This window comes from Microtus pennsylvanicus, chromosome 4, assembly GCF_037038515.1.
Source record: "Microtus pennsylvanicus isolate mMicPen1 chromosome 4, mMicPen1.hap1, whole genome shotgun sequence".
NCBI lineage: Eukaryota > Metazoa > Chordata > Mammalia > Rodentia > Cricetidae > Microtus > Microtus pennsylvanicus.
The window spans coordinates 87292350-87313503 of NC_134582.1; the positions used below are offsets into that span (position 1 = coordinate 87292350).

At 43.2% G+C, this 21154-nt stretch overlaps 1 protein-coding gene across 4 annotated transcripts in view; it reads left to right on the plus strand.

Annotated features, from left to right (window-relative positions):
• The window catches only part of Dtnbp1 (dystrobrevin binding protein 1), a 104616-nt gene extending 83664 nt beyond the window's left edge, over window positions 1-20952 (plus strand). For 3 of the 4 annotated variants that reach the window (XM_075969779.1, XM_075969775.1, XM_075969777.1), the window contains 3 exons: window positions 7895-8050; window positions 19606-19749; window positions 20573-20952. In XM_075969779.1, coding sequence (XP_075825894.1) covers window positions 7895-8050; window positions 19606-19749; window positions 20573-20811 — 539 coding nt within the window. In that variant the 3' untranslated portion in view covers window positions 20812-20952. The remainder of the gene's footprint in view (window positions 1-7894; window positions 8051-19605; window positions 19750-20572) is intronic. The other variant, XM_075969776.1, reaches the window with a different exon arrangement.
• Window positions 20953-21154: the final 202 nt, after the last annotated feature.

Genomic DNA, 21154 nt, shown 5'->3' on the forward strand with positions numbered 1-21154 from the left:
TCAATTAAGACAACTAAGAGTCCCTCTTCCCAGATGACTCTAGCTTGTATCAAGTTGACAAAAACTAACCAGCACAATGAGGGAGAAAACATGGCCCCAGGAGAACGTGGGGAAGTTTCAGTTTACAGTACTCTGATCAGTTAATTTCTTCATTTCTGTGATGTACTTGATCATAAATGTGTTGCATGCTGTGTTAACGCACAGTGGGAGCGACACGCTTTACATCTGTGTGCCGTCTTTTGGCACGTCCTTTCCCAGCTCTCTGTGGGAGTGTATGTGTACTTCTTTCTCTCTTGATAACATAGTTCATTACAGTTTTGCCTCCTAGTCCTAATTTTATGGCATAGGAAATCAAATGGAAATGGTTTGAAAACTTCTCCATTGTTTCTGAGAATGGAGAAAATGAGAACCCACTTCACATCTATTAGGCTGGAACAGGAGATAAAAAAAACATGGGTCTACTCATGAGGGCTTGTAACACTAACCCATGGTGTAGGGACTGATGATGCACCCTGTGGGATTGGAAACATGGATTGTCTGCTGATGTGGTACAGCTGGATGCTGCTGGGAAGAGAGGGGGATAGCTTGTTCATTAGAACAAGCCTTAAAACAGGATGGCGTGGTGTGCTCTCGATACTTTCTGCAGCATTTTGGCCTGTTTTTTCTGTTGTCAGCTTATGGCAGAAGAGCATTTTTACTGAGAGACTGAGCTTGTTCGTTCAGTTGTTTACTGTTCTTTTGCAGAAAATACAGCTTCCCGGTGCTACTGCCCCCATTGCAGCCACCAAGCCCTTCTGTTACCCTCTTCCTTATAGGATGTTGAGCAGGTTAATAATTCATGAAGTCTCCAACAGACTGAATGCTCTTCTCACCTGTCCTAAGCTTCTTCAAAATGGATCTTTTCGGGGCAGTAGAATAAAGCTGGGGTGAACCAGCTATCTTGTTGGTTCTTTAAGCTGAAATAGCTAGGAAAAATGAATGCAAGAACATCTTCTGTCTAAATTTCTTTACATGTCATTCTCTAATTTCAAAGATTCCAAATCTTTTCATGCTGAACTAATATTTATAGAATTCTACTAAAAAACACACAGAATGTGGGATTAATTTTTTCTACCCAATCAAAAGTAAGTAAAAACAGATTGTAGAACTGGATGTGATGATCGTTCAGCCTGTGCCCTCTTAGTGACTAGATTTGAAGAGTGAGTGCTGTGTGCAGATCAAGGGCTGTGCTCTGAAGTGCAGCCAGGTCATGCTTTGAGTGCCTCTCCCCATGTGATCATATGCTTAGGGCAGAGCAGGGAAGGAGAAGTCTCTGACCATCCAGCAGGCCTTGCTTTCCTTCACATTGTATTTCTTTGGTAATGTGTTTTGGTGAAAGTCAAGATAATAGCCATTTCCTCCAGAGTAATTAATGTATAGAATTGGATGATGTGTCCTGGAAGTGCCTGTACTGAAATAGTATTTCCTGTGTAGAAATAGTATTTGCCTGAGTGTAGAAACCTCACTGCCTTTGGTGAGCAGCTCTGGAACTGCTGTGAATTCTTTGTGGTGTTAGAAACGTTATTTACTCTTAACTTTTAGAATTTTCATAGTTCTTGACTACTACATGGGTGGGCAGGGGTCTTCCTCTCACAGCTGTGTACTAAGAACCTGCTTGTACTAGAGGAGTGTACCAAGCTAACCTCTGCCATCCATGTGTGCTTTCCAAGTAGGTAAAAGCTCTGTAAGAAGTCATTTTGCTTTCTGTTTGAGAATATGTTAACTTGGGCGGGGATGTAGCTTACTGACAGAGCTTGGCTGACACGAGTTACTGCCCAAGATCCTTCTCAGCATCATAAAAGATAAATGAATAAAATAAAACTATTAACTTCAGCGCTCTAGATGGTTCTCCAGATTACCATATAAAACTTTTAAACAGTATTGAAATGCAGGGCTAAGAAGTTAATATTTTTAAAATGCATGTAATGTAATCCTAATTTCAGGAACATCTTTTTAAAAGTCTCTCATTCGGTAATTTGTATTTGTGTCTTGTGTTGGGGCAGGAAAGTAGGAGAGACTTTGGGAGTGAGTGAGGAAGCATCTTATTGTGGAAACTGTCATAGGAAGGAAGTGCAGCTATCGTTAGATAATAAAACCACAGAAGAGACTGTTTAAACTAGAATAAAGGCTTGTATGTCTTCTTATCTAAAATGCCTTCAGTTTCTGAACAAAGTTGTACAAGCACAGTTAAATATGTTTAGTAAGTCCAGATGAGATGAGAAGTAAATTAGAACAGCATTACATTCAGGAACCTTTATAAAGTACCTTCAGAAACAAGAGCTTCAGGAGATACTTAGGATGGAGCTGGAACTTGGTATAGATAGAAGTGCTGTGGGAAAGGAGGAGGAGGGTACCCAAACCCCAGTAAGCCCCAGTAGTGGTGCAAAGAGACACCCAGAAATATAAGGAACATGTTTTTCAGAACATACAGCAGTATAGATGAGCCCCAGACAATGGGCTAAGTGAAAGAAGCCATATAGGAGCCTGTTGATGTGGCATTTATGCAACAGTAGAATTATAGGTTTGCGAATAGATCAGTGCTTGGGGAAGATTATAGAAGAGCAACACAAGGAGTCTTGTGGTGTACAATGGAGTATCTGGACCTAGGCCACACAGACTGAGAGCTGGTAAACCTGCCCAGAGCTGCCAGTGCGCACACCCACACACCAAATTCATGCACAGTGGATATCTGAACAAGCTGTGTTGTGCTGTTGGGTTCTTGGCTTTGATATCATACTATAATTATGTGAAACCTGAGATTGGGAAAGAGGCCCAGGATCTACATATTTCTATCTATGGCATTAAACATTTAATTCAGTCTGTGAGAATGTTCAGCATTGACTTTGCCAGAGTCCACATTACCCAAGATATATATTTTTTGTCAACATGCTATGAATCTGAAATTATTTCAGAATGAAAAGCTTTAAAAGCTGAATGTTGCAGGTTCATGCAGTCAACTGAATAGAAAGAGAAGTTGGTACATCCCAAAGATCTAAAGAAGTCTAGGAGGCTTCACCCCATGCCTTGGGCTTCTCTTCCTATTTGTGTTGTTTGTTGTCCAGACATTGTCCACTATATAAAATACTGTCTCCTCGTTTTGGAACTACTAAGTAAGTACAGAGCATGGAAACATAGCAGCTCTTGCCTTTAATGATCCTGTAATCTGACAGCTATTTGTTGAGTTTTTTAATCCAAAGACAGTTTTGGAAGGATTTGTGTATAAAAACATTACAGGTTTCACATTTCTCCATGATTCTGTTACATGTATTACAGTTTTCTGAAATTTTTATTTTCTGACACAATATGAATACATTAAGTTGTAGGTAAATTGCAGATTTTTAAAAAGTAATTCTTAGTCTTAATTATCTTGAATGAAAAATTACTAAAACTTTTTCAGCTCATGTTTAATTCAGTGTTTATTACTTTTCTTTTTACAGTCTAGATTATGGTGTCCCCATCTCCTGGCAGCAGCTTTGGGGTTGTCTGTTGTTAGCACTTCCGTCCTTTGTCCCAGAGGTTGTTAAAGGTGCCAAATGGCAGAGTGGAGGAGGCTGCTCCTGAGATGAGCACGGTGGCTTAGCTTTTGTAAATTTCACCTACGTCTGTTCCTCCTGTGCCCTAAGTATGAATTGATTATGGCATCTGAAATGGTAATGGAATCTCTTTGTGTTCTGAGTAACTGTCCATTTGAAATGGATAATGATGCTAAAGTGTCTGAAGCTAAGACTGGGTAGCAGAGTTAGGGGACCACTTCATACTTCTGGTGGAAAAACTATTGTGTCTTTTTCTGAGTTTTTTGGGTTTTTTTCTGTTTTTCTTTTTGATCTTGGTACCATGTTTTGAAATCCAGTTTGGTGTGGCCTACTTGGGTAGGCCACATATACCTCAGGTAGTTATGAGTACAGCCTAACACACAACTTACTCAGACCCTTGTAAGCTTTGGGACGGTATTTTTGGGAGGAGTAATCTGATTGCATGGTTTTCAGAGTTGAGTTTTATAGGTGACAGCATCGTGTCACAGTGTCTGAAGATTGGACGTAGTTGCAGGTTAGAGTCTTAGAGCTTACTTTGCTTCCTCAGAATAGCAGGTAACTGAAACAGGAGCCAGGGCCACTTTTCCTCCAGGAAGTTCTGTGGCCTAGACTATGCCCTGTGTATCAGTCTGAGCGAGATGCTCTTTAACTCATTTTTCTCTTATGTTCCCTGTCATCTTCTCTGATCTGTGTTGCATCTTGACACAGCCCCATGGAGGAAGTCAGGGTCCACACAGGGCAAGGACACAGTTGATAGTGCTCCCTGGCAGCTCAGCAATTGTGATTTCTTCTTTTTAAAGTCATTTTAAGTTCCATAACCCGAACTCTCCTCACCCCACCCCTGGAGGGGTTGAGGCATGATTGGGTATTTTCCGAACGTAAAGAATTAAGATGAGACCCTATAAGGCCTGTAATTGAGATATATTAGGTCATCATGGTAATCAGAGTGGCACCTTCACTCCTCCACAGATGGTCTTGAATCAGCTGAAAGGCGATATTCTTTAATTAAATCCCTTTTGATAGTTTCTAAATTGCTCTTTGATTCTGAATGGCTTGTTTTGGAATTGCTTCTTTTAAACCAGTTTACCTGCACTCTGAAGTTTGCTAATGTGTTTTAGGGTTGTATTACACTAATGCACTTGGCAGTTGTCAGGCATTTAACAGCTACATTGACTGCTGAAGCAAACAGATAGGCCTCTTCCTGTAGGCTTTTCCTGAGGACACAACTCTTTGCAGATGCATTGAGGGCACTGAAAAGTGATGAATTCTGAAGTCTATATAGGGCTGAGAAAGTGATTTTAGTGCTGTGCTTGATTTGGTTCTTGGTAGTATCTGTCTGTCTGTGTCTGGGGTAGGGTGACAGGAGAAGAGAGGAAAGGAGGAAGAAAGGAATATTTCGTGTAGCCTGGGAATTCCTATCCATCTACCTCCACCTTCCAAGTTCTTCCACCATACCTGACTGCCTTCCCTTTCTGAGAGTCTGTTATTGATCATGTTGTCAATTACTGGCCAGTGCGGCATTGCTGGTGGTTAATATGCCACCCCTGAACCCAAACAGAAACCTTAAGAAATGGGTGCTTTTACCTCTCTTGTGGAGAGGATAAAGTGGCAGCTTGGAGAGATTAAACGCATTAGATTTCTACCTGGAGTTCTGTGAAAACCAAAGGATTTCACCCAGGTAGAGTGGGTGAAAGGCTGGAGGGAAGCCAGGGAGTGTGCAGGGCAGTGGATGAGACAGTGTTGAAGGGCAGCCAGGGACAGTAAGGACTTGGAAGTATTCTACCCAGAGGATGGGCATCCCTACTGTGGACACATTGTCTCTTCACCTGTCATCCACTGCTGCTCCTCACACGTGCACGACCTCCAGGGCTGTGCTTACATGTGGCTTGCCCAGGATACAGAGGGAACAGAGGCATGCAGGCATGGACTGTAGACAGATAATGGAATTGCACAAACCCCTCTGCACAGTTGCTGTGACAGCAGAGTCACCCAGAGGAGTGTGACAGAAACCCAGCAGTATTTGCTAATGGGCTAGGATCCAGCTTGGGAAGATAACACCTGCATCTGTAATGAGCCCATTTTTCTGTGAACACAGGCATGGCAGGAGGGTGACTGGAAATAGAAAAAACACATGAACAAGTAGTCTGAGTGTAAGGTCACATGCAACATCCAGCTGTGTGCAGCTGGAGGTGACTTTCCTGTCTCTGTTGTCATAGCTAACATTTATTTGTACTCCTGGCATGTGTGATTAGAGTACGTGAAAGCCCAGAGTATTCTAACTACTAGACTTTATATATTTTGTGTAATATCAAAAATAAACTCCAATACAGGTTTTAAGGTCTATCATTTCTGGAGGCTGGTGCTATGTTGAGGAGTTATGGTGACAGGAATTGGGGCAGTACTGGGGACAAGGGCAGGCCTCAGAGCCATTGTGCCATGTTGTTTGTTCTGTTTAAAACCATTTAATTACATCACAATATCCCAGATGGAACTAGACCTTGTTAGGGGTCTCCAGCTCACCCCACAACAGTATTTTCCTCTATCTCAGCTAAGCAATGTCACACAGCCAGTGGTCTCAAACATCTGTCTTTAGGAAAAAAAATAGTATGTGGTGTCCAGCTTCCCCAGACAGCCAGATTCATGCAGGAGCCGGGGTCCTTAGATGGCTTGTCTGCTGTGAGACATAACACCACTTACTGTCCTTGCATGGGCACTGGGAGTGTTTAATGTTATTGCATAGACTTGTCAGTATAGGAGTAATAGTTCTGTATCCATTTTCAGATAGGATACTAACTTACTAGCCAGGTTACATGACTAATAAATCACAAAGCCAAACGTAGACAGTTTGTATAGCACCTAATGGCTATATGGTTCTTAAAGAATATTTATTATTTTAATTATGTATTTGTTGTCTCTGTGCATCTGAGTTCCAGTGCCCACAGAGGCCAGAGGTACCAGATCCTGCAGCAAGAGTTACAGAAAGCTATGATGTGCTGGGAATTAAACTCTGGTCCTCTGGAAGAGGTGGATATTCTCTTAACTGCTAAGCCATTTCTCAAGTCTGGCTACATGTTTCTTCCCCCCAATTTTCTTACTGTGTAGAGTATATTTAAAAATTGTACCAACTATGATCCACTTCTAAAACTTTTCTTCCTCTCCTGAGGCAGTCTCACTGAACCTGAAGTTTGACTTAAAGAATCAAAGCTAGGCTGGCTGTCACTGTGTCCCGGGTCCTGCCCTTCTCCACCCTTAGCAGTGCTGGAGTTAGAGGAATGTACCACTGTGCCCAGCTTATTTCGTGGGTGTTGGGGATCCAGCCTCAGGTCCTCGTGCTTCCATAAGCCCTTTATCCATTGGGCTGCCTCTCCTTCCTTCATAGCCCTATTGTTTTAAAATTTGAAACGCTGTGCCCTCCTCCCCATCAGCCTTCATTCTACCCTGTCTGTGACGTGGTCTCTCCAGGTACTTTGGTGTCGTCACACAGTAATTTGTCTTCTTGGGACTTGCTTATTCACTTCATGTTCTCATGGTCCATCGTGCCGGAGCACATGTCCAGATTTCCTCTTTTTTTTTTTCAGGCTGAATGACACTCACTATTTGTGTTCTTACTGTATTTGTTGGGGTTTCCTGTTTCAGGCACTGAGCTGGCTGAGAAGATATTAAAAAGAATGAAATATGGATACAGTTGTCCAGGAACTCAAATTTTTACTAGTGTTTTCATATTTATAAATCAGCCTCCAAAGACTGAGCTCAGGCAGCCAGGCGGTGGTGGCACCTGTCTTTAATCCCAGCTGGGGAGGCAGGAGGATCTCTATGAGTTCAAGGGCAGCCTGGTCTACAGAGCCAGTTCTAAGTCAGGCTCCAAAGCTACACAGAAAAACCCTGTCTCGGGGAAGAAAAAAAAAAGAGAGAGATGAAGCACAGGCTGGAGAGATGGCTTGTGTTTTAAGAGCACTTGCTATTCCTTCAGAGAATGGGATTTCAGTTCTAACACTCACCTCCGTTGGCTTAAAACTGTCTATACATCTAACTCCCAGGGTTGCATACAGACACATAAATTATTAGGGAAGAAAAGGCAAACGATTAGTAGAAATCTCAGGATGGAACACAGGCTTCTTATTACATTAGTCATCTGAGGAGTTAGTACTGACTGATCAGCAGCTCCCTGCTCTAGAAGAGCAGGCAGCATCGTGGAGACCCTGCAGCAGAAAGGGCACACAAGAGCAATTGCCTAGTGCTGGGCAGCAGCACAGCAGATGGGGCAGTCTGCCGCCTCCCGCGTAGTCCTTCTGGAGATCTCACCCCACCCTCTGCTTCCTCAGCTGAACTAGATGCCGAGCACACTCAGAAGGTCTTGGAGATGGAGCACACCCAGCAACTGAAGCTGAAGGAGCGGCAGAAGTTCTTTGAGGAAGCCTTCCAGCAGGACATGGAACAGTACTTGACCACAGGCTACCTGCAGATCGCAGACAGGCGAGGTGAGCTGGGGCAGTTCCAGGCTGCCTGCAGGGTGGGGTCTGGGGTATAGTCTTTGGTGGTTAGAACCCCCAAATCAAAGTAAATATCATGGACGTGCCTGAGGGGTCATTATTTTGCCTCTTCCTTTAGTTCTAGGTTCTAGTTGAAAAATTAAAAAATAACTTCAATTACAAAATTATGCTCATACAGAATTTTGAAAAATACTTTAATATTATGGTGTTCAGGGTCTATCCAGGGCTCATACATGCTAAGCAAGTGCTTGACTAAGCCGGGGGGGAGGGGGGGGAGAAAAACCAAAACAGAAAGAAATTACCTATGGTTTATAGTGTGGCTCTTTCCAGTCTACTGAGTCCCATATTTATGTCCCTGGTATCGAACTCAACATCTTTGTAGCTGACTTCTGAAGTGTCAGCAGAGGACTTTCTCCCCAGTGTTAGGAACTCTTTGAGGTGCTGGAGATGGAGTCGGTGGTAGAGTGAGTGCTTCACATGCCTGAGGCTCCTCAGGCTGAAAAAGTAGAGGAGGTATTTTAGAGATGGATGCTGTCAGAACATACCCAGTATACAGGGTCATTCTTTAGGATTTGGTTCCAGGACCCCTCTGTGGAGAACAAAATCCTTAGATGCACAGATCCCTTATATAAAATGGCACACTGCATGTAACCCGTGGAGTCCCTAAGCACTAGAAAGCATCCTCATGTTACTTAGATTGTCTCCAGTGTAAGTGCCGTGTTCATAGTTGGCCTGTACTGTTTAGAGAACACTGCGTAGAAAACAATCTCAGCACATATTTAATACAGACACAGCTGTCACAGGCCTGACTTCCTTCTCCGCCCGCAGCTGTAGAGTGCTTGGAGACGGAGGCCACCTGCACTCTAGGAACTTCCCTAGTGGAGTCATGGTGAGGGATTGTGTCCAGATTCATAAGTTAACACCTTGGGTGAAGTGACGACACCAGATGGGCTCATTCTTGTCTCTCTTGAGGAACCGCCTCCCTGTGGAGGCACAGCTGGGCTGGACAGGGCAGCTCGTGTTTTCCTCTGGAGGTGCTGTGCAGTCTGTCCAGCAACAGATAGGCAAGTTGGGGCTTCGCTGTCCTGGGTGTGCCGTCACCTCCTGTAACCCTCCTCTCCTTCATCTCTGCTCTCCTTTCCTGCTTCTCTCGCTTTCCCAGTCCTGCTCTTCCTCACTTACCTGTCACAACTTCTTTGTTCCTTCTCATCCCATTGGGTGTCCACACCCAGAGAGGCTCTCAGAGATTAAGGGCAGTGATGCAGAGAAGCTGCTGCCGCAGGGTGAGAAAGGATCACCAAGATAGCTGTCTACACTCCTGGTAGATAGCATGGGCTTGAGGTGTACCGTTCTCTCCAGAGCCTGTTTCCTGCCCATTTAACACACTGATCTAGAAGGTAAGGACTTTTTCCTCAGAACACTGTCTGTACAGTGGCCACTGTGGCAGCTGTGGGACAGAAGTGGAAGCTTTGTGCCAGGGATTTGCCATAACGGAGAGCAGCGATTCTTAGCCTTCCTAATGCTGTGGCCCTTTAATCTAGTTTCTCATGCTGTGGTGACCCCAACCATAAAATTATTTCATTGCTGCTTCATGGCTGTGATGTGCTAGTTATGAACCATAATGTAAGTATGTGCAACTGCCCAAAGGGATCAGAACCCACAGGTTGAGAACCGTGGGCACAGAGGGACTTTGGACGTTCTTCACAGCTGTGATCCTAACATGCAGCATGGTTCATGTCAGGAGATGGTTTTTTCTTGGCCTGTAGACAGCCACTTTATTCTTTCATATGGCCAGTTCGGGTAGGGAACACTCTTACCTTCTTTTTATTTATTTTTAATGAAATCAATTATTTTTGATTTTGGAAGCACACTAGGCAAATGCTCAGAGCTACATCTCTAGTCCTTAGTGTATCTTGTAAAGTCACTAATCTTGCTTGGGTACCAGTGTTTGTGACTTTCTGTAACATTAATTACCTGAATTCCCATCTCAGAGTACTCATATTGGAGGGTAGCATTTCAACAAATTAATCTGGGGGCTGACTTCAACCTTTTAGTCCATACAGATATACCCACCCTCGCCAAGCTGCCCGGTGTGCTGGAGGACAGGGACTATAACAGCATTGTCAGAACTTCTATTACTGAGAAATTTAACTCTGCCCTGTTCAGTTTGGCCCGGCACATCCTGAGTGTGCTGTTAGAAGTCCAGAAAGGACGAAGAGGAACTGACAGTGTCCCTAAGATGCTTCTGTATTCTCAGGGAGATGTGGACACATAGCCTCATGGGATGGTGGTCAGAAGCTGGTAGGTGCACAGGCACTCTTCTCTAGCTGACATGCTCTAGAGACCAGCTAGAACCAGGTATCGCTACAGCCTGAGGCTCATAGAGCCTACAACCTGGCCAGGGAAAGGTCCTTGTTATGCACAGCAGAATTCAGTGGGTTAATTATTTTGGTTTTGAGTGTCTCAAAAATAATTTTCTTCAAACTGCCAGAACATTTTTGGATATTTTTCATAATTAAAAGAAGACAAAACCAGGCAGATATTGTCAATATGTATATCTTTCAAGCAAGCGCTAAAGAAGAAAATTGCCTTAGCTAGAGTGGAAGGGCCCTCTGATCAAGTAGTCTGGTACCTTGGCTATTGAGAACTGCTTCAGACTTCCTACCGATACAAGTACCCTACTTCAGGAAGGTTCTTTACCTCCAAGAGTCAAGTTAAGTGAAGCTTAAGTTAAAACATCAGTCAACATTTAAAAAAATGTCCTTAGTGGGTGTTGCACTTTGAACTCATTCCATAAGATCAGAAATAACAGTCTGAGCTTTTCTTCATCTCAAAAGTTTTAGTTAAAGTCATGGAACTTTATGTCCAGAAATGTGTCTGGAGAGAGTGTAATCCCAGCTGTGACCTCAAGAGCCATAGTGAGGTTGGAAGCCTGTGGTGCACAGAAAAAAGGAGTGTGGGACCGACCACTACAGACCCACAGCTCGCTGTGTTTTAGGGCCTGATGGACCTTTAGTGCATGTGTGTGCAATACACAAAGGTGTAGAGACAGAGGACCTAGCTCAGTGATAAGTACCTAGCATGTATGAGGCCCTAGTTTCAAACTCCAGCACCATTTAAAATAAAAAACAGAACAAGCTGGGTGGTGGTAACACATGTCTTTAATCCCAGCACTAAGGAGCTAGAGGCAAGTGGATCTCTGTGTGTTCAAGACCAGCCTGGTCTACAAGAGCTAGTTCCAGGACAGGCTCCAAAGCTACAAGAAACCCTGCCTCAGAAAAAAATAAGAAAAAGAAAAGAAAGTTAATAATAACAGCTGGGCGGTGGTGGCGCACATCTTTAATCCCAGCACTCAGGAGGCAGAGGTAGACAGATCTCTGTGAGTTGGAGGCCAGTCTGGTCTACAGAGTGAGTTCCAGGACAACCAGGGCTACACAGAAAAACCCTGTCTCAAGAAACTGGGGTGGGAGGTGGGGAGTGGGGGTCAGAGACAATAAAACATACTTTCTGGAAGTAAGGAGTTACTTTGTATAGCTTGCTTTTGGAGGGCCTGCGGATAACCAGTATAATCTGCTCAGTTCAGATTCTGTTTCTGTACTTAAGTTTATTACATTGAACACATATACCCAACTCATTACTATATGAGCACTTATTCCCAGTTGATTATTAGCAGCAGTGCTGGCATGGAGATTGCATTAGTTATTTTTCTCTTCATAGTTACAGAAATACATAGGAAGGATGGACTTCAGTGTATAGTTCAAGAGGACATTCTGGAGGGGAAGAGGCATGGCAGCAGGAGCTTGGTGATGGGGGGGGGGTATAAGTGGGAGCAGGCCTGGCCTTGCTTATGTGTAAGCGGATCAGGAAACTGGTTTTGTCTTGCTTTTCCTTCTCTGCTTTTCATTCATTGTAAGACCCCAGTGAACAAGATATAGTGATTTGAATAAAAATGGCCCCCATAGGCCTATACAGAATAGCACTTGGTAGAGTAGGTGTGGCTTTTTTGGAGGTGGTGTCATTCGAGAGGCAGGCTTTGCGGTTTCAGAAGCTCAAGCCTAACCAGTGTGGCACTTCACTTCCTGCTGCCTGTGGATCCAGGTGTAGAACTCTCAGGTACTTCTCCAGCACTGTGTCTGCCTGCATGCCTCCATACTTCACACATGACTGTCTTAGTTAAGGTTTTATTGCTGTAAAGGACAAAAGGCAGTCACATTCTTTGCCAGAATATTACAAGAACAGTCTCTAGGCCACATAGTAACATTCTCCTCTGAAACTTCTTGAGCCAGTTCCCCACAGTTCAAATCATCCTCAGCACCACTGTCTTCCTTGATCCTACAAGGATGGTCCATTAAGCAGCAATTGAAGCATTCCACTGCTTTTCTAACCCCTAACCCAAAGTCCCAAACCCATGGTCAGGCCTGTCACAGCCATCTGGTACCAACTTCTGTCTTAGTTAGGGTTTCTATTGCTGTGAAAAGACACCATTGTAACTGGGGGTTTCTCTCCCACCCACCAGTTCCCAAATAACCACTCTGAGGCTTAATATTATTTACAAACTGTTTGGCCTACTAGCTTAGGTTTATTATTAACTAGCTCTTACTGTTGGAGGAGAGCTGCTTGTTTGTTCTGGCTGCCCAGAACCAAAATAACCACACAGAAACTATATTAATTAAAACACTGCTTGATTCATTAGCTCTAGCTTCTTCTTGACTAACTCCTACATCTTAATTTAAACCATTTCTATTAATCTGTGCATCACCACAAGGTCTACCAGCAGTTTCAGCACATCTACCTCCGGCCGCTGATCCATGGCGTCTCTCTGACTCTGCCCTTCTTCCTCCCCGCATTCAGCCTAGCTTTCCCTGCCTCCCTAAGTTCTACCTTACTATAGGTCCAAAGCAGTTTCTTTATTCATTAATAGCAATCACAGCACACAGAGGTGACTCACACATCACCTCCCCTTTTCTGTTTAAATAGGAAGGTTATAACTTTTTTTTTTTTTTTTTTTTTTTTTTTTTTTTTTTGGTTTTTCGAGACAGGGTTTCTCTGTGGTTTTGGAGCCTGTCCTGGAACTAGCTCTGTAGACCAGGCTGGTCTCGAACTCACAGAGATCCGCCTGCCTCTGCCTCCCGAGTGCTGGGATTAAAGGCGTGCGCCACCACCGCCCGGCTAGGAAGGTTATAACTTTAACATAGTAAAATTACATATAACAGATATTAAGCAAGAATTACAGTTACAATATTTATATATACTTTATGTTTTATCATAACTAAGGAAAACTATAACTATAAATTCTTCAACTCCATCAAAGATTCCAGAAGGATGTATTACTTAAGTAAACAGAAAATGCATTATCAGCAGCTTCCAAAACTCTAGAATTGACAGAGACATCTTGCTGCCTGGACAGTCACCCAAAATTCTTCTTACCATTGGGGCATCCATATCTTCAGCCTACAGGACATAGTATCAAACAGACTTTTCCACAAAGTAGGAAATTTTAAAGACAGTTTTCCCTATATTGGCAGTTTGTCAGTCATTTTCTTCTGTGTCCTACAGAATGTCTAGCAGACTCTTTCATGAAGCAGGAACCCTGAAGGACCATCTCATCTTTACACAAGTTTAGCAGTCATTTCTCTGTGGGTCCTGCATGTCCAGTCAAGTAGTCCAAGTAAGAACACTTTCATGCCCAAATGGCTAAGGAGCCTCTTCGATGCCCATCTTCCTCAGGAAGTAGCTTGGTACTGCCAGAAGCAGACATGTCTCATTGTTATGAAAAGTCCTAAGTTATTAAAACATTTTAAATGCCATATTCTGAAGGTCTCTGAAAGACTTGAAAAATACCTATCTCACTGAAATATATCTCTATACATCTAGAAAATCTAACTAACATGACTATAATCTTGAGTATTATGACTATCTATTAACCTATATTTCTTAATTATATGTTATGTTTTTAAATGAACAACACAAACACAATACCTTAATCAAGGACAGAAATATACATATACAGTATAACAAAATTTACCTTAAATTTGTACAAATAAACCAATATCCATACCAAAGCAAATTATTCATCTCTATAACATATCCCCCTTTAAATGTAAACAAACATTTATAGACAATATTTGGAAATATGGGCATAGTTATTTCTCTCTAAACTGCTTCCTGCTGTTTGTGGGCAATATTAATCAGGTCTTTCATGGTGTATCCTGTGTGCTAGGTTCATCTAAGTCAGCAATTGGGTGAAGTAATTTTTTTGAGTGATGTTCAAGGCAACCTTTCAGAGTGTCTTGTTCCATCAAACTACACCAGTCTGGAAGCAATCCATAGGTTCTCATCCTCTGTGGAAACAAGAGAAGAACTTCTTTTCCAAAGCAACATATCCTTAGATCCAAATTTGGAAGTCATGATAGCTTTATAATATACATGCTGGTTTAGCTTAGCAGCCCATACAATGAAATGTCTTTCTGTACTTAGCTCCTTCACAGTAAAAAATTTAAAGATAACAATATAATATACATAATCCAGACTCTCTGTGAATTTTCCAGTTTTTTTGTGGCTTTTTCTATTAGTATGTATTTTACCACGAGGCTTGTGGCTTGTTATCTCACATCTTGCTTCTCTGGTGGCTGCTGGCATCTCCCTACTCCACCCTTTTTCTCCCTGTATTTCTGTTTGGATTTCCCACCTGGCTCTATTCAGCCTGGCTATTGGCCAAATCAGCTTCTTTATTATATGGTAATAAGACATATTCACAGCATACAGAAGAATCAGGGCATTCCACATCACACCATGACTGCAGTAACTCTTATAAAGTAAAACATTTCATTGGGGCTGGCTTATAGTTTCAGAGGTTCAGTCAATTATCTTCGTGGCAGGAATCATGGTGACAGACATAGAGAAGGAGATGAGGGTTCTATGTATGGATCTGCAGGCAGCAGCAGGAGGTTGTGTGCACACTGGGCATATCTTGAGCATTTGAGACTTCAGAGCCTACACCCATGGTGACACACATCCTTCAACACGATCACACCCACTTCAATAAGGCCACACCTCCTAATAGTGTCACTCCCTATGACAATAATCGACTAAGCCTCTGAACTATAAGCCAGCCCCAATTAAATGTTTTCCTTTATTCGAGTCATGGTGTCTTTTTCACAGCAATAGAACCATAACTGAAAGTTTAACTAACTTCTCTGGAAACACCAGTCTAACTGACCATTAAGATTAACCTTCACAGACATCCTCATGTCTCTGTGCACATTTTTAAAAGTAAAGAGCTAGGTCCTGGGTTTCTGACAGGGCTACATTATAAACAAATTCCCATGGACACAGTAGCTCAAGGTTGCAGTTGAGGAACTCATTTTGAAAATTGCTTCTCTTCATGTGACATGCTTCTTTTAGGTTTACTAGAGTTGGTCAGTTATTTGTCAGCATAGTTATTCCAGCTGAGAAGCTCCCCAACTTGTGTGTTTCCCCTTCATCCTTAATCAATATGAAGTGACACATTTGGGTTTTACTTTCTTCAGTTGCTCATTTATTCATTAAAGTTTTTTATTATAGTATATTTTGAGCATACTCTTTTTCCCTCCCCGGTCCACCCACTTCTCTCCTACCACACACACTTCATTCCCTGGCCACATAGGCATGTCATTATACTATAATGCAAAACTCATTCATTCCAACTTAAAAGTCCCCTTAGGCTTTCAGTCTCTCTTTCGGTCTCAGTGCTGTTTAAAAGTCCAAAGTCTCTTCTAAGAGCCACAGCAATCTGAAAACTGTAACCCCTGTAAAATCGAAATGTAGATTGCATACTTCAGTGACACAGAATATACATTACCATTCCAAAAAAGGAACACAATCAGGAAATACTAGATAAACAAGACAAAATCAGCAGGGCAAATCCAAATTCTGCATTCCCATGTCTGATGTTAAAGTGCTTTTCGGAATTCCCCTTCTAGCTTTGTTGACTGGAAATCACTTCTTTCTCTTGGGCTGGTCACTACACTGTTAGCAGCTGTCCTTGGTATTCCATGCCTGCTAGCTCCAACATTTGTGGTCTCCACGGCAACCCAGGCTTCACTGTGACAGCTTAATTACAGTGTGACCTCATTTTGCCTTCATGCAGGGATTCCTCTGACATAAGCCTGGCCTCAGTGACTTTTCTTTACCATTGGAGGAAGATTCCACAACCCCTTTCCTTTACCCTTATTGATTCTAAAGCCAGAACTACATAGCTGAAGCTGCCACGTTCTTTTTGATTTGCTAAGGCTGGAACCTGGGCCTCTCCTTGACTTGCATAAGTTTTCAGTTATTGATGGTTTCCTGTGCAGCTTAATTCCCTTACATTCCTTTTCACAGACTGGAAGCTTAGCGTGGTGGAGTCTTGCCTTGTGGTCCACTCTCTTTACTCCAGTTAGCATCTGGCTTTTCTTTTACTTTTTATCTCTTTGAGCACTGGACTTCACTCCAACATCATATTCCTGGTGCTGCTTTTCTCTTCAAATTGGGCAGTTTATATCTCTTTGCCGTTCGCTCTTGTTCATTGTTCATCTGTTTTCCTCATCAAAAGGCCACATTTCACTAACAGGGAGCATGTCACAGCAACATACTACACCTGGTAGCAACTTCTTAGTCCCTGTTCTGTTCTTATGAAGAGACACCATAACAATGGCAACTCTTGTAAAGGAAAGCATTGGGCTGGCTTCAGTTCGAGGTTATTCCACTGTCATCATGGTGGGAAGCATGGCTGCACACAGCAGGCCCTGAACCAGTAGCTGAGAACCACATTCTGATCCATAGGTACAGAGAAACCTCAGTGCCACACTTCCTGATCCTTCCAAGCAGCTCACCAGCTCAGGGCTGAGCATGCAAATATATGAGCCTATGGGGTCCAACCTCATTCAACCCATACCACCACCCAACTTCATGTTTCTCTCCCCACATTTCCCCCACCCTCGGATTTAAAAAAAAAAGTCACACAAAACCATTAAGAGAAAAAAAATTCCAAAACAAGAACTGCGTGTGTGTGTGTGTGTGTGTGTGCGCGTGCGCGCGCACGCACGCACACACGCACACAGAGGAAAATGTGAGATTCTGAAACCTCAGTATCCACCCCCAGTGACACACCACCTTCAACAGCGGAAGGTAGCCATTAGCCTTTCCTGTAAGTTGTTTATTTCACTCTTACCTTGTCTTCCTTTCACTGAATCTGGATATTGACTTCATAGTTCTGATACACAGTATTTCTCAAGGTGACGGGCTTCAGCAACCTTCTATTTGTGTGTGTTTAAACCTATAACTACCGATTAGGACATTCCACTGTGATTTTGTAGGAATTACATTTCATTAAGTATAGTTTCACTACAGGGGACATTTGGCAATGCCTGGGTGCAGATTGTTGTTGTTTAAAGATGTTGTACAGGATCTCATAGACAGTGGCTGAGGGCACTGTTTAACTCCTGCCTCACACAGGAGAGCATCAGTTTTCCAAGTCTACTGTCAACAGAGCAGAGCCACCCTGGTGTAAGCTAGACCTCACTTCACTCTTGTGAATGTTTGTTCTTGCTTCAAGCTCTTCAATAAACTCAGTCTGAAGTTTGACTGGAATTACAGTCCGTTTCTAAGACTCACAACTGACCACTTTCTGGAATTTGGTACTGGAGCACATTACTCTCCTTGTTTAGCCTGAGTGGATGAGCATACCCTAAACACTGTGTGAGACCATTGGCTACTCTGAGTCTCCATAAACACAAGTGGTGCCAAAACGTCTTTAGTTTTCAAACACATTAGCATGCCACACTGCTCATGGTCTTTGCTTTTGCATAGGTCGCTCGTTTGTAGCCAAGCATGGTGGTACATGCCTGTTCTTCCAGCATTCAGGAATCTTTGCAGGAGAATTGGACTTTCTTCATGCATCTTTTCTTCTGAGACAAGACCTCACTATGTAGCCCTGGGTAGCCTGGAACTCCTTGGAACCAGGCTAACCTCCAACTAAGAGATCTGCCTGTTTCTTAGTGCTAGAATTAAAGGCACTAAAGGCATCTTTTTTCTAACTGAGATAAAGACATGATTTTCTTCATTCTGAAGTAACTCATCCATCCAAAGAATTTTCTGTTGGGGTGCCATTTTAGCTGAATTTAACTTTTGATATTTAACCCTGTAAACATTTTTTGTCATTAATACTTATTTAACATAAATTAGTTAAAAGTTTTTCCACTTATCCTTTGTTGAAAGTTTCTACTTCAGTAGGACAGGTTATGTCAGTCATCAAAGATGGAGTGAATTAACATCCCCCAAGAGGATGGCTGTGATATTTTTATTGTTCTGCCAGTTTTTACTTTTAAAAATATAGTGAATAATATAGCTATGATAATTTCTGAACACATACAACTCCAGTATTTGGGAGGCTGAGGCAGGAGAATCACTTGTGGAGAGAGGGATTATTTAGGTGGGTTCTTGATATATAGCTCTTGCTGGCATTGGAACTCATGCTCTTGTCTCAGCATCCCTTCCCTGTGCTGGGATTGAAGGTGTGAGCCAGCAGCCAGGTTTATCCCCTCTAGTGATTACCAGTGGCCTTGGGCTATCCTGCAAGTCCAACACACTCTTTCCAAGCTTAAGTCACAGCCCTGACTAGAAGCACACCCACTGACCCCCAGGAGTCCCACTGGGGCACCAGGGGAGTGCCACTTTCTACCCCAGTAACTGTGAAATTAGTGCATTGATTGTTGTCCCCATGGGTGTCACACCAGGAAGCTGTGAAACAGTGGTGACATCTTGACTGGTTCAGGATGACATTGTCAGGATTGTCCACTTTAGCGCTAGAAATTATATACTCCAGTGACTCTGAAGCTTATGTATGTAAAGCTAATCTAACTCCTATCTTCTCCTCAGTAACACAGAACATTTACTTCTGTCTGGAACTGAAGGGCTTCTCTAGCCTCACTTGTGGATATTTTCTGCTTACCTGGCTCTCATCCTCACCTGTGCAAAAGTTTAATTTTCATTCATGAACTTTATCTTGTCCTCTCTGACACTGGTTTACTGTTGGTACTGCCCCTTACTTTGTAGGGGTCTCATCTGTGAAGCACAAGGTTCATAATACATCCATCCCAAGCTACCTCACTCCTAAGATTTCTTTCTTGGCTGTTGGTGGGAGGTGACTTAGCACCAATCCTGAGAGGCATCCTGCTCTGAGCACTCAGGTCAGATTGCTGGTGAGCTGCTGTTCTCTTTCTACCACCGTGAAAATGCCAATCCCAATTTTGGTGTGCTGGTCTACAAGGGAATTTCTTGACTTCCTACTATTGGCCCATTGAAACAGTTCCTACATACCCCTGCCTGCTGCAGGAGCACCCTGATCCAAATACCACCTCCAAACAAGGGGTTGGGATCAAAGGTAATGAAAGATGAGTTAGGGCAGATTTAATGTCATTTGGTGATCGCAGGAGCTGGCAGGGAATAGTGTAATTAGCCTGATAATGATGAAACTCACCATGTACCATGAAAAAGGAAAAAAGTGTCAATTTTTTTATCCTTAGAGCCCATGGGCAGCATGTCATCCATGGAGGTGAATGTAGACATGCTGGAGCAGATGGACCTCATGGACATCTCTGACCAGGAGGCTTTAGATGTCTTCTTGAACTCCAATGGAGAAGACAACATTGTACTCTCCCCTGGTTTAGGTAAGAGTCACAACCAGACAGTATCAAATCGCTTAAACTTAACATCTTTCATGTACCCGTTTTCCCACATGTAGGTAAGGCAAATGAAATGCAGACTGTTCACTGTGCTAAACTGAAGTGTCCAGTTTTACTGCCTCCAGTCAGTCACTTCTAAGCTCTGCCCTTCATACAGCAATAGTGTGTGGAATTCTACTTAAGACACTCTGATTTCATGTTCATTCAGCAATTGCTCACCAAGATCTTCCAGGATTGTGGGACTTGCACCCTTAAACCTGAGCAGCTCTTCTGAGTAGCCAGTGTTTTCTTCATGTACAAGACAGAAGGGCAACCCTCAGGCCTCGGATATGGGTCCACAGTACTATGGGTCCTGATTCCTCTGACTTCACCCTCCTCTCAGCCCTCTATAGAGATAGGAATCATTTACTCACAGTGACTGGTTATGTGTAAAATCTTTATTCCTTGTTAAGTCCTTGTAAAATTGGAGAATTGCTGAAGGCTCAATAATTCTGAGCTCATTTTAGCGCCAATATACAGGGATTGAAGAAGCTATCGGATTATCTGTGTTGTGCATGGCTTATGGCTTTTAGCATATGCCCTTACCCTTTAAGCACAGTGCTTAACAGAATCTTATGGGCTTTAAAGAGTTTTTGGTCTTTTTCCAGTGTCACAGGTGCTCACCTGAGCACAGAACGGATGGTCAGCCGGCTTGTTCACCTGTGGCTTCTGCAGGGAGAACAACTAGGCTGTAGGGATCAAGGAAGGCAGCCTCAGTAGTGGTTCCCAACTGCAATACCTCAGAGGTCTTTTCTACTTTCTTCAACAGAGCATGAAACCAACCCCTGTGAGAGTGAGATGACTCTTCAGATTCCAAATCCCTCAGAAATGGCTATCCAGCCGCCTGCCTCGCCCTCTGCCTGTGCTGAACTGGACACCGTTGAGGCCCCACTCATCCAGTCTGACGAGGAGGAGGTACAGGTGGACACTGCCTTGGTCACATTACACACTGACAGAAACTCCAGCCCAGGTGTCAGTGATGACAGCGACTCAACTCAGGACATTTAGATGACTTGCCAGCTGTGTGCAGTCCTCCAGCAAAGCCAGGGTCTGTAGAAGTTTTTGAATTTTCTTTTTTTACACAATTGCTAATGGTATGTGAGAATCATTGGAGAAGAGCTCACAATAAAGCTGTGGACTGAACAGTAAGCTGTGGTGAGCACGTGGGGTGTATGAAAGGCTTCTTCCTTGGCAGGTGCTTACAGCTGATAGGACCAAGCAATCCTAAGGAACTCAGGTATGGAGGGCCACTTAGGAAGGGCTTGCAGGGGACAGGACCTAGATCTGTCCATGTGAGCTGCATACCCTGGTGTAACCGGGGGAAAACAGCTCTTCTAACACGATCAACAGA